Source organism: Poecile atricapillus, chromosome W, assembly GCF_030490865.1.
Source record: "Poecile atricapillus isolate bPoeAtr1 chromosome W, bPoeAtr1.hap1, whole genome shotgun sequence".
Taxonomy (NCBI): Eukaryota; Metazoa; Chordata; class Aves; order Passeriformes; family Paridae; genus Poecile; species Poecile atricapillus.
In genome coordinates this window covers 85,414,912-85,429,085 of record NC_081288.1, presented here as the reverse complement: position 1 = coordinate 85,429,085, position 14,174 = coordinate 85,414,912, and the positions used below count along the sequence as shown (strand labels likewise).

General features: G+C 43.0%; 1 protein-coding gene and 1 long non-coding RNA gene across 2 annotated transcripts in view; both read right to left on the bottom strand.

Moving 5' to 3' along the window:
* The window catches only part of LOC131592503 (arrestin domain-containing protein 3-like), a 44,784-nt gene extending 38,991 nt beyond the window's left edge, over nucleotides 1–5,793 (bottom strand). Inside the window, exons 1-2 of the mRNA XM_058864054.1 lie at nucleotides 5,254–5,793; nucleotides 1,475–1,556 (exon numbers count right to left, since the gene is read on the bottom strand). Of these exons, the coding sequence (XP_058720037.1) occupies nucleotides 1,475–1,556; nucleotides 5,254–5,533 (362 nt within the window). The 5' untranslated portion in view covers nucleotides 5,534–5,793. The remainder of the gene's footprint in view (nucleotides 1–1,474; nucleotides 1,557–5,253) is intronic.
* LOC131592520 (uncharacterized) overlaps nucleotides 1–14,174 on the bottom strand; it is a 189,138-nt gene that overhangs the window by 85,212 nt on the left and 89,752 nt on the right. The gene's annotated exons all lie outside the window — the stretch shown is intronic.

Genomic DNA, 14,174 nt, shown 5'->3' with positions numbered 1-14,174 from the left:
GAGTGTTCCCAAGATACCAGGGGTGTTCCTGGCAACCCGCCAGGGCACCCGGCCGTTTTAACCCTTTGCTTTATTTCCTTTGTCTCCTAATTGTCTTTTTGTTTATATTAAACTTTTTATAATTTATTAAGTGAATCTCATTTTTAATATCCCTGCATCACCTAAGCCTGCTTAGAAACCATCTTCCTGCATCACCATGACCTAAAGAGGACTGGAAAGGACTGACCCCCCTAGACAACGAGCCAGAACAACAGGCCTCCTGGCTACTCTCATGAGGACAGAAGCCTCAGCTCTGCAGCATGTGCTGCAAAGCTGAATTGTGCCTCCTCCTTGGAGCTGCCAGTGTGGGAACGGCCGTGGTGCAAGCAACCCCTTGGGCCCCCCCCCGCCCCAAGAGCTGAATCGTAATAAAGGCATCAAACAGGGGTCTTGTCTCCTGGCCAATTTCTTTCATTATCACTAGGTTCTGATGGCCTGCATGGCTCGAGTAAAATCTTGTTTCATTTCGAAGATATCTCAGCCCCTCTGCAGGACTCAAATGACACAAGTTCCCCTCCCTTCTTCTGTGAAGGGGTCCAATCCTCCATAAGGAGCCAACATACCTCAGTCAAAAGAAAGAGTAACTGTGATAAATGTGGCATTGGATAAAAATTCGTGAAGGAGAATAAAGAAATATATGTTATATTTATAATAATGTAAAGATATAAAATGTAGTATGATCTAAAGATTCCTTCCCGAGTCAAGCAGTAACGATCCACTCAGGCGGTAACGATCCACAACGACGCTTATCAGCCCGAGATAAAGAGCAGGACACGAGCAATCAAGTCAGACAATGAGAGTAGCCCGACTGAGATATCCATCTGCTTTCGCACCGGACCTGGACACTCCACCCCAGGAGTCCACCCAAAAGATGCAATCAGAAGGCACCCAGGACCATTCGCATGTGAAAGGACTCTGCCCAGTTGACTATTGACTCAGCTCCACGGATCCGGGAAATCTATTCAACCGCACATCTAGACTCTTTGTTGGACAGTGAGTACTCCGGGTTTTGCCTCAGGATACGAAAATCCCTATAAAAACCCCCGGACTTCGTGGATTTGGGAAAATCTGTACCTCTGGGTATAGACCCCTGTCCACCCGGCGCTGCGCTGATTTATTTTATTGTGGTTTTTTCTCTCGTTGCTTGTGATTGAAATTGTTTTATAATAAATTGCTTTTTATATTAACCTTATTTTGCTACCCCGTTTATAACAGTAACCAACTGGGCAAAAATGAGCTCCTGTTTTGTGAAAGACTCTTAACCAGTTTAAAAGCAACCTCTTTAGTTTAATGAGATTATGTCCTCTATTGCATGTCTGAGCACAACTCTTACTACCACTGAAAAGGTTTCCCTCTCCCCACAAGAGTTTTTCTTAAGCAGGTATGTATGTTAGCCTTCCGTCACACAAGCTGTGTACTGCATGTAAGTACTTACATCTGTGGAAGCTCAAAGCTGAATGCATATTCATGCCTTCCTGAATGAATGGTGTAAAGGCCTTCTTCAGAATTGTCATCATCTAGAAGGGAAAAACCCAATATGCTATTCCACCTGTGAACATTTTACATAGCATAATATATTATATAGGTTTATTTTCCAGAATAAGAGGGATTTATACATTCTTTACAATACTAAGAATACAGTGTCTCAGAAACAAGTCTCTCCAGTCCATTTGTATTAACTGCTAGATGTATCGCTGCAGAACTTTTAAGGTTAGGTGAGATTCCAAGATTCGCCTGACATAAAAGCAGAAGTTAACTTGTTTTAATTTATGATCTTGATTCCAAGTACTGACATAGTTGTAACTGCTGCCATTTCAAGGTCTGCCCGAAAGATCTGTAATGGAAACTGTTTTCCAATATGACTTCTAGTTAAAATGAAATAGAGCTCTCTAATAGTATTAAGTGATCTTAGTATTGTCTGCTACATTAATCGATTACACGTAGTAATTCAGCTTCCTCCTATCACCTGCCTAGCAAGTGTCCAAAAATTGTTTTTTTTAAAGAGTGCGCAAGCACCGCCTAGAAAGTACCAAACAAATTCAGGGGCACGAGAAGTGGCAAGCTGCCCAATTAATGTTGTTAAGAGCTAATGTATCAAAAATTCAAAGTTTAGCTTGATTTTGCTTGGATAGAAAAGACCCAAACATTTCCTAATTTCAATGAGAAAGCTGACCTTGTTTTATAGTCATGATTCCTTGTATTGCTTTAAATGCCCCAATAAATTTGTGGTTTGTTCCAATATAATTACCATGAACCCAGAAAAACCCCCGCTGATTCCAACAGAATAGAAAGTTATTTAGATAAAACAATTGAGCATTTCATATACAAAAGGGTTGGCATAATAAAGGCACATATAGTGGGATTACACAAAAGAGCCTTCCTGTTGTTAATAGTCTGAAGCATCATGAAGGAACAGTGCTACATTTTAAGATTTTTTTAGTTCCCACTGTTCTACAAAAGTGCTGATGCTCCAATTTCTTTAGTGCACCAGAAATGCTGAAACAAACCTATGCAAAAATATAAAACCCCTAGATCACTATTTACACAAATGCACCTGCAGCACGTAATGTCACTAAATAACGATCTTTGACACACTGAAAGAGCAAAGCAATGGGTATAATACTTTTTTGTTGTTGTTGTTAAGAAGCGCTTGGAGGGCTTTGTTTTTAATTAAAAATAATAGTGTTTTCCTTGAACATACATTTTTTCATCCTTTCTTTACTTCCTGTCAGATCAGCAGTCCCATTGAGCCTGAACAGCAGCAGCAGAATTATGGTAAGCAAATACTGAGCTGTCAGTCACAGACTAGGCTGGAGCAGGAGAGGACTGGCCTAAACAGGCACGAGCACATCCCCTGCCAACCACTCATATACATACAGTATACATTACACCCCGCTACATTTGCTCAGCAACTCTGCTCACAGTCTGGCCTGACTACCACAGAGGTAAGGAGAGAGGGGGAGGGCATGACCCATGCCTCACCGTCCGCTCTCCTCATACCACAGGGCCATGCTGCCGGCTTGTCCCGTGCAGACACCCCAATCCTGCACTTCTCTGAGGAGCATGTGCTGACCATTACTGAAAGGCAATTACAGATAGTGATGGCCAGGGGCGTGAGACAGGAGAGAGAACCGAGTGAGCGATGCAAGAGGCTGCAGGGCCGTGTGTCCCAACAGCCGCCCCTGCTCACAACTCCTTGCTGGCCCAGTGGATGTGCATGGCAGAAGCTTGAATACTTCTGTCTGTCTCCAGAGGTGAGCATTCCCAAGAAAGGCAGTGTGCCTTCTGGAGCCACTTCGCTCCGCCCCTCAGCACAAACACACTAGAGAGCGGGCAAAGGAGCTTCCCCCACGTCCCAGCCCACTACAATCAACGGCTGGCATCACCTTAGCAACAGGCTAACAAACCCCAGCAGGCCAATGACAAGGCAGGGACAGGGAGTGGTCTTCTAGACTATGCTAGGGTACAAGGCGTAGAGTTAAACTCCACTCTGCTGTGCAGCGAGTGTTCACAGTCCTGCCGCTGCAGCCAAGGGAAGGACAGTGGTGTCCCGGGACAACTGCTTAAGACTGTACGTGCTGCACATGCAGCACCAGTCTTGCTTCTGGTGTCGGAACGTGTCATATCTGTCCCTTCCCTGCCACCTTTTGTTCCCTTTCCAGACAAAACCAAGCACCTACTATCGAGGTCAGCATTTGGATCTACAGGCCACATACAAAGTCATTGCTGCTGCTTAAGCTGACAGACGCATAGGATCGCCTTTTTACTCGTAAGGATACATCCTGCTATGAATGACTCATGCATGCTTGAATGTTTCTGTCATCTGCAAGCCAGAGGTGAATGAATTTTTCACATGAGAGAATTATTCCTAAGGCAGCAGTATAAAGAACGCTTGAGCTAGAAAGACACCCCATGAGTGACCCGAGCTTGCTTGCATCACGGTAACATAATTAAAATCGATAGCAACTGCTATTTGCAGAGGATCTCTGCAGTAAATATACTTCAAATTAAAAAGCCAAAACAAAAACACACACACACACAAAAACCACACACCACCCCCCAAAAAAAGCCAAAACAACACACCAAAACACCCAACGAAATTATGTACTCAGTTTTAACATTTCCTCGTCCTAGGAATTGAGTCATCACCACCACCTGACGTGTGCAACCAATCTGCGGAGAGAAGGAATACTCCCTCCCTTCTTCCCAGGACTGGCCCCAAACAGGATTGAACCGCTTCTAACAAAGGGTAGAAACTTCAGAAATAACAAGCTTAGAGTCCCTTGTACTTTCACAACGTAACTATGCAAACAATAGATTAGCAAATTTAAGATCCACAATCCCACTCACAATGTAATACTCCATTTCCATACACAAAAATAAGGGAATTTGCAGGGCACTTTCCATTACTATAGGGGCTTAGCAGACTAGATTTTCACTGAATGCAGGTTCCAGAACTCCTCAGCTCAGAAGCGATGCTCCAATCATACAACCACGACCTCTTATTTGGCCTTTCAGACAGGTTTTTACATCTGGGCCCCCCACGTAGGAGTTGAATAAAAGAAATTAAAGTAATTTACAAGTATACTAGTTTAGAACAAAGGAAGAAATGGAAAATTACGGGTGCGGTGGTGATAGCACATCAAAGTAATCCACAGGAAATCTTTTATCTGCTAACAATGAATCAACCTTAAAAATAATTCTGCAAGTCAGACCTGTATCTGTTATGCGTCCAAAAAGTATAATGTTACATTTTAATTACACTTATGATTTGATAGGATGCTACCAAGAAAGTAATTTATTACATATCTGGTTTTGATTTAACGGCTATTTTCCCCATAGAGAAACAAATCACGCTAATATCACTAAGAAAAAAAAAAAACAAACAACAAAACAAAACAACGAAAAAACATTGTATATTTAAAAACACATATTAAAAACAATGCAAATCCTTATGAAAAGACTGTTAAAAGGCAGGTATTTTTTAAAAAAAGTCCTGTTTTCAGGTAATTTGAAAATGCACCTCAACATGTTTTTAAGTAAACGTTCAAATAATCAAAAATACAACCTAAGAATGCAACCAGCATTTCCTCATCTTTAGAAATAGGGAACGCTCTGAGACTGCATATTAAAAAGGGATAAACCAAGCAAAGATGCATATTTTTTTTCTGGAAATATGTCTGCATGTAGTGAATGAATAAGCGAAAAGCTTACCTCTTCCATGCCCAACTAGAACGTCCTTATGGTTAAAATACTCTATTTCTTCGGTGTAATTTTGTGTATAGGCAGTGTTGGATCCAGCATTTCTAGATTCGCTCCAACGTACTTTTGCATGTCCTCTTGCATGAATTTTAAGAGCTTTCACTCTAATTTCCCCAGTAACTTCAAAACTGATCCTTCCTGAGACTGTGTCCCCGCTAGAATACACGGGGATATTGCTGTTACTGAGACAGTCAAAGCTTATTGTCAAACTCTTCACCTTCCCCAGCACCATGATTTTTAACGGAGTGCATAAAAATATACTGTAAGGAAAACAAAAAAATAGTCAAGGTCTCATACAAAACGCGACCTTCGCTTTACACTGAACAACACCTCTGCTGCGTAAAGAGCCTGCCAACAAGATCAGCGTGTCCCCTACGAACACTTCATCGGAATGACTGTGAAGACAACGGCAGCCGCCCAACACTTGCGATATCCTTACAAAGGCAGCTGGACCGCACGCTGCCAGCTCACTTTAAGAACAGCTTTGTGAAAAAAAAAAAACCAAAAAAAAAAAAACAAAAAAAACACCACCCCCGCGCATGCGCAAAGCGAGTCGTGGCGGCGGTTTCCTCCACCGCTTGCGTGTCTTTCCTGTCGCGTTCGTTTTTCTTGTGTTATTACTTCTGTCTGTCTCGTGCAGAGAGAGCACTCCCTGGTGGAGTCAGGGCTCTACTGCGAGTTCGCAGTACAGTATTGAGATACGTACTGAAGAACTGAGAGAAAAACGTCTGGGGGGCCGGGGTGGGGGTGGTGCGAGGGCTCCTTGTCAGGAGGGTCGTCTCGTCTCTTCTCGTCTCATCGCCTGGCACGGCTTGGGGATCCTGGCTGGCTGGTTGGGAGGTTGTCTCGGAAGAAGCTGGCAGCTGAAATCGGGCAGCAGTCGGTGGGCACCAGGCCCCGGATTCTGGCAGCCGGCGGCATGGGTTCTCCCCCTCAGCCAGGGGTTGCCTGGCTAACAGTAAAGATCGCAACGATTCTGTCGGGGAAATGCTCGGCACGTCGCTCAGTTACAGACGTTACCCAAAACTTTTGTTCGTGAAGCGGATAATCCTAAGCAAATTATAGACAGAGCCTCGGCAGGTGAGGGGGGCACGGCTGCCTTTGCCGGCCTCCCCCCCTCCTCTTGCAGCACCTGCAATAGTTTTCTATTTTAATACTTTTAAATGTACGTAATATAAATCTTAGTCTGGTGTCTGGTTTGTTTGTTGCTGATGTTGTTGTGGGAAATAGGCAAGTTAGGGCTACTAATAGAAAACTTCACATTGATAGAGGTTTAGATGTTTACTTTTGATAATGCCACACTTTTGTACCCTCGCTCCTCAGTTAATGTGGCAGGTGCTGCAAGAGGAGGGGGGGAGGCCGGCAAAGGCAGCCGTGCCCCCCTCACCTGCCGAGGCTCTGTCTATAATTTGCTTAGGATTATCCGCTTCACGAACAAAAGTTTTGGGTAACGTCTGTAACTGAGCGACGTGCCGAGCATTTCCCCGACAGAATCGTTGCGATCTTTACTGTTAGCCAGGCAACCCCTGGCTGAGGGGGAGAACCCATGCCGCCGGCTGCCAGAATCCGGGGCCTGGTGCCCACCGACTGCTGCCCGATTTCAGCTGCCAGCTTCTTCCGAGACAACCTCCCAACCAGCCAGCCAGGATCCCCAAGCCGTGCCAGGCGATGAGACGAGAAGAGACGAGACGACCCTCCTGACAAGGAGCCCTCGCACCACCCCCACCCCGGCCCCCCAGACGTTTTTCTCTCAGTTCTTCAGTACGTATCTCAATACTGTACTGCGAACTCGCAGTAGAGCCCTGACTCCACCAGGGAGTGCTCTCTCTGCACGAGACAGACAGAAGTAATAACACAAGAAAAACGAACGCGACAGGAAAGACACGCAAGCGGTGGAGGAAACCGCCGCCACGACTCGCTTTGCGCATGCGCGGGGGTGGTGTTTTTTTGTTTTTTTTTTTTTTTTTTCACAAAGCTGTTCTTAAAGTGAGCTGGCAGCGTGCGGTCCAGCTGCCTTTGTAAGGATATCGCAAGTGTTGGGCGGCTGCCGTTGTCTTCACAGTCATTCCGATGAAGTGTTCGTAGGGGACACGCTGATCTTGTTGGCAGGCTCTTTACGCAGCAGAGGTGTTGTTCAGTGTAAAGCGAAGGTCGCGTTTTGTATGAGACCTTGACTATTTTTTTGTTTTCCTTACAGTATATTTTTATGCACTCCGTTAAAAATCATGGTGCTGGGGAAGGTGAAGAGTTTGACAATAAGCTTTGACTGTCTCAGTAACAGCAATATCCCCGTGTATTCTAGCGGGGACACAGTCTCAGGAAGGATCAGTTTTGAAGTTACTGGGGAAATTAGAGTGAAAGCTCTTAAAATTCATGCAAGAGGACATGCAAAAGTACGTTGGAGCGAATCTAGAAATGCTGGATCCAACACTGCCTATACACAAAATTACACCGAAGAAATAGAGTATTTTAACCATAAGGACGTTCTAGTTGGGCATGGAAGAGGTAAGCTTTTCGCTTATTCATTCACTACATGCAGACATATTTCCAGAAAAAAAATATGCATCTTTGCTTGGTTTATCCCTTTTTAATATGCAGTCTCAGAGCGTTCCCTATTTCTAAAGATGAGGAAATGCTGGTTGCATTCTTAGGTTGTATTTTTGATTATTTGAACGTTTACTTAAAAACATGTTGAGGTGCATTTTCAAATTACCTGAAAACAGGACTTTTTTTAAAAAATACCTGCCTTTTAACAGTCTTTTCATAAGGATTTGCATTGTTTTTAATATGTGTTTTTAAATATACAATGTTTTTTCGTTGTTTTGTTTTGTTGTTTGTTTTTTTTTTTTCTTAGTGATATTAGCGTGATTTGTTTCTCTATGGGGAAAATAGCCGTTAAATCAAAACCAGATATGTAATAAATTACTTTCTTGGTAGCATCCTATCAAATCATAAGTGTAATTAAAATGTAACATTATACTTTTTGGACGCATAACAGATACAGGTCTGACTTGCAGAATTATTTTTAAGGTTGATTCATTGTTAGCAGATAAAAGATTTCCTGTGGATTACTTTGATGTGCTATCACCACCGCACCCGTAATTTTCCATTTCTTCCTTTGTTCTAAACTAGTATACTTGTAAATTACTTTAATTTCTTTTATTCAACTCCTACGTGGGGGGCCCAGATGTAAAAACCTGTCTGAAAGGCCAAATAAGAGGTCGTGGTTGTATGATTGGAGCATCGCTTCTGAGCTGAGGAGTTCTGGAACCTGCATTCAGTGAAAATCTAGTCTGCTAAGCCCCTATAGTAATGGAAAGTGCCCTGCAAATTCCCTTATTTTTGTGTATGGAAATGGAGTATTACATTGTGAGTGGGATTGTGGATCTTAAATTTGCTAATCTATTGTTTGCATAGTTACGTTGTGAAAGTACAAGGGACTCTAAGCTTGTTATTTCTGAAGTTTCTACCCTTTGTTAGAAGCGGTTCAATCCTGTTTGGGGCCAGTCCTGGGAAGAAGGGAGGGAGTATTCCTTCTCTCCGCAGATTGGTTGCACACGTCAGGTGGTGGTGATGACTCAATTCCTAGGACGAGGAAATGTTAAAACTGAGTACATAATTTCGTTGGGTGTTTTGGTGTGTTGTTTTGGCTTTTTTTGGGGGGTGGTGTGTGGTTTTTGTGTGTGTGTGTGTTTTTGTTTTGGCTTTTTAATTTGAAGTATATTTACTGCAGAGATCCTCTGCAAATAGCAGTTGCTATCGATTTTAATTATGTTACCGTGATGCAAGCAAGCTCGGGTCACTCATGGGGTGTCTTTCTAGCTCAAGCGTTCTTTATACTGCTGCCTTAGGAATAATTCTCTCATGTGAAAAATTCATTCACCTCTGGCTTGCAGATGACAGAAACATTCAAGCATGCATGAGTCATTCATAGCAGGATGTATCCTTACGAGTAAAAAGGCGATCCTATGCGTCTGTCAGCTTAAGCAGCAGCAATGACTTTGTATGTGGCCTGTAGATCCAAATGCTGACCTCGATAGTAGGTGCTTGGTTTTGTCTGGAAAGGGAACAAAAGGTGGCAGGGAAGGGACAGATATGACACGTTCCGACACCAGAAGCAAGACTGGTGCTGCATGTGCAGCACGTACAGTCTTAAGCAGTTGTCCCGGGACACCACTGTCCTTCCCTTGGCTGCAGCGGCAGGACTGTGAACACTCGCTGCACAGCAGAGTGGAGTTTAACTCTACGCCTTGTACCCTAGCATAGTCTAGAAGACCACTCCCTGTCCCTGCCTTGTCATTGGCCTGCTGGGGTTTGTTAGCCTGTTGCTAAGGTGATGCCAGCCGTTGATTGTAGTGGGCTGGGACGTGGGGGAAGCTCCTTTGCCCGCTCTCTAGTGTGTTTGTGCTGAGGGGCGGAGCGAAGTGGCTCCAGAAGGCACACTGCCTTTCTTGGGAATGCTCACCTCTGGAGACAGACAGAAGTATTCAAGCTTCTGCCATGCACATCCACTGGGCCAGCAAGGAGTTGTGAGCAGGGGCGGCTGTTGGGACACACGGCCCTGCAGCCTCTTGCATCGCTCACTCGGTTCTCTCTCCTGTCTCACGCCCCTGGCCATCACTATCTGTAATTGCCTTTCAGTAATGGTCAGCACATGCTCCTCAGAGAAGTGCAGGATTGGGGTGTCTGCACGGGACAAGCCGGCAGCATGGCCCTGTGGTATGAGGAGAGCGGACGGTGAGGCATGGGTCATGCCCTCCCCCTCTCTCCTTACCTCTGTGGTAGTCAGGCCAGACTGTGAGCAGAGTTGCTGAGCAAATGTAGCGGGGTGTAATGTATACTGTATGTATATGAGTGGTTGGCAGGGGATGTGCTCGTGCCTGTTTAGGCCAGTCCTCTCCTGCTCCAGCCTAGTCTGTGACTGACAGCTCAGTATTTGCTTACCATAATTCTGCTGCTGCTGTTCAGGCTCAATGGGACTGCTGATCTGACAGGAAGTAAAGAAAGGATGAAAAAATGTATGTTCAAGGAAAACACTATTATTTTTAATTAAAAACAAAGCCCTCCAAGCGCTTCTTAACAACAACAACAAAAAAGTATTATACCCATTGCTTTGCTCTTTCAGTGTGTCAAAGATCGTTATTTAGTGACATTACGTGCTGCAGGTGCATTTGTGTAAATAGTGATCTAGGGGTTTTATATTTTTGCATAGGTTTGTTTCAGCATTTCTGGTGCACTAAAGAAATTGGAGCATCAGCACTTTTGTAGAACAGTGGGAACTAAAAAAATCTTAAAATGTAGCACTGTTCCTTCATGATGCTTCAGACTATTAACAACAGGAAGGCTCTTTTGTGTAATCCCACTATATGTGCCTTTATTATGCCAACCCTTTTGTATATGAAATGCTCAATTGTTTTATCTAAATAACTTTCTATTCTGTTGGAATCAGCGGGGGTTTTTCTGGGTTCATGGTAATTATATTGGAACAAACCACAAATTTATTGGGGCATTTAAAGCAATACAAGGAATCATGACTATAAAACAAGGTCAGCTTTCTCATTGAAATTAGGAAATGTTTGGGTCTTTTCTATCCAAGCAAAATCAAGCTAAACTTTGAATTTTTGATACATTAGCTCTTAACAACATTAATTGGGCAGCTTGCCACTTCTCGTGCCCCTGAATTTGTTTGGTACTTTCTAGGCGGTGCTTGCGCACTCTTTAAAAAAAACAATTTTTGGACACTTGCTAGGCAGGTGATAGGAGGAAGCTGAATTACTACGTGTAATCGATTAATGTAGCAGACAATACTAAGATCACTTAATACTATTAGAGAGCTCTATTTCATTTTAACTAGAAGTCATATTGGAAAACAGTTTCCATTACAGATCTTTCGGGCAGACCTTGAAATGGCAGCAGTTACAACTATGTCAGTACTTGGAATCAAGATCATAAATTAAAACAAGTTAACTTCTGCTTTTATGTCAGGCGAATCTTGGAATCTCACCTAACCTTAAAAGTTCTGCAGCGATACATCTAGCAGTTAATACAAATGGACTGGAGAGACTTGTTTCTGAGACACTGTATTCTTAGTATTGTAAAGAATGTATAAATCCCTCTTATTCTGGAAAATAAACCTATATAATATATTATGCTATGTAAAATGTTCACAGGTGGAATAGCATATTGGGTTTTTCCCTTCTAGATGATGACAATTCTGAAGAAGGCCTTTACACCATTCATTCAGGAAGGCATGAATATGCATTCAGCTTTGAGCTTCCACAGATGTAAGTACTTACATGCAGTACACAGCTTGTGTGACGGAAGGCTAACATACATACCTGCTTAAGAAAAACTCTTGTGGGGAGAGGGAAACCTTTTCAGTGGTAGTAAGAGTTGTGCTCAGACATGCAATAGAGGACATAATCTCATTAAACTAAAGAGGTTGCTTTTAAACTGGTTAAGAGTCTTTCACAAAACAGGAGCTCATTTTTGCCCAGTTGGTTACTGTTATAAACGGGGTAGCAAAATAAGGTTAATATAAAAAGCAATTTATTATAAAACAATTTCAATCACAAGCAACGAGAGAAAAAACCACAATAAAATAAATCAGCGCAGCGCCGGGTGGACAGGGGTCTATACCCAGAGGTACAGATTTTCCCAAATCCACGAAGTCCGGGGGTTTTTATAGGGATTTTCGTATCCTGAGGCAAAACCCGGAGTACTCACTGTCCAACAAAGAGTCTAGATGTGCGGTTGAATAGATTTCCCGGATCCGTGGAGCTGAGTCAATAGTCAACTGGGCAGAGTCCTTTCACATGCGAATGGTCCTGGGTGCCTTCTGATTGCATCTTTTGGGTGGACTCCTGGGGTGGAGTGTCCAGGTCCGGTGCGAAAGCAGATGGATATCTCAGTCGGGCTACTCTCATTGTCTGACTTGATTGCTCGTGTCCTGCTCTTTATCTCGGGCTGATAAGCGTCGTTGTGGATCGTTACCGCCTGAGTGGATCGTTACTGCTTGACTCGGGAAGGAATCTTTAGATCATACTACATTTTATATCTTTACATTATTATAAATATAACATATATTTCTTTATTCTCCTTCACGAATTTTTATCCAATGCCACATTTATCACAGTTACTCTTTCTTTTGACTGAGGTATGTTGGCTCCTTATGGAGGATTGGACCCCTTCACAGAAGAAGGGAGGGGAACTTGTGTCATTTGAGTCCTGCAGAGGGGCTGAGATATCTTCGAAATGAAACAAGATTTTACTCGAGCCATGCAGGCCATCAGAACCTAGTGATAATGAAAGAAATTGGCCAGGAGACAAGACCCCTGTTTGATGCCTTTATTACGATTCAGCTCTTGGGGCGGGGGGGGGCCCAAGGGGTTGCTTGCACCACGGCCGTTCCCACACTGGCAGCTCCAAGGAGGAGGCACAATTCAGCTTTGCAGCACATGCTGCAGAGCTGAGGCTTCTGTCCTCATGAGAGTAGCCAGGAGGCCTGTTGTTCTGGCTCGTTGTCTAGGGGGGTCAGTCCTTTCCAGTCCTCTTTAGGTCATGGTGATGCAGGAAGATGGTTTCTAAGCAGGCTTAGGTGATGCAGGGATATTAAAAATGAGATTCACTTAATAAATTATAAAAAGTTTAATATAAACAAAAAGACAATTAGGAGACAAAGGAAATAAAGCAAAGGGTTAAAACGGCCGGGTGCCCTGGCGGGTTGCCAGGAACACCCCTGGTATCTTGGGAACACTCTTTTTATCCCCTCCTGCTGTGAAGGTTTAATGCATATTCAAAGCATGTCCCCTCCCTGGTTCCACCTATTTAGAACATGATATGTATAGATTTTATTTTTGCTGACAATCATTATTTCTGCTGGTCATCATTATTTTTGCTGACCACCATTATTTTGAGTCTGGTTTCCTTTCTTCTGCAAATGGTCAGTATTGATAACAGTCCGGGCCCCTCATCCTTCCTCTGAGGGCAGCTGGGCTTCATATCTTCTGCTGATAACAGTTTGGGCTCTATTGTTCTCTTGATAAGCAGCTTGGGCCCCACTGTCTTTGCCCTCTGGGGTTTCCTTGCTTTGTACCTAGGAAATTCTTTTAAGCTTAAAACTTGTTAGCAAGAAAAAAAGTACATACATAGCTAAAAAGTATTTAGCATACAATATTCATCTTAATACCTGCGAAAGCCAATATCACAATATAATTTATAACAAACCCCTCCTCTTCTTTTTTTATAAATCATTTGGCTTGAGCAATAATTCTTGTTTTCTAGCTTCTAGCACTCGTTCATTTTTTTTTTCACAAATCAATTTAGCTTCTTCCAACGGATCTTTCACATTATTTTGTTTTCTTAATACAATGATTTTTTTGTGCCGTTCCAGATGTAGCCAATTTTGAGTCTGTAGGCATTTCTACTATTTGCATGCCTTGCACTACTTTGGTGATTAGCCAAATTAAACAGGGGATTAAACAAGGAAGAAATATTAAACCAGCTGTAGCACTGCTACAAGGGGAAGAAATTTAGCTTTTTCTACTACTCTATCCCCGATACATTATCCCACCAGTTAGTGGTCATTACTGATTTTCATTTTTGGACTGGCACATGGGCCATTTTTCTGATATCCTTGGCGATATCTAGAACGGCATTTTTATTGTCATTGAAAACAACAATCTTATGTATTAATTTTCTCACAGAACACCCCCTCTTTTAGCCAATAAATAGTCTAAAGCCAGCTTATTTTGATATATTTCAGCTGTGGCTTTGCATCACTGACTGGCTATTAATTCCATAGCTCCAGCTGTTTCATTGGTTATGATTTCTACAACAGCTTGGAGTTTCATAATGCAAAAATTGGGGTTCGA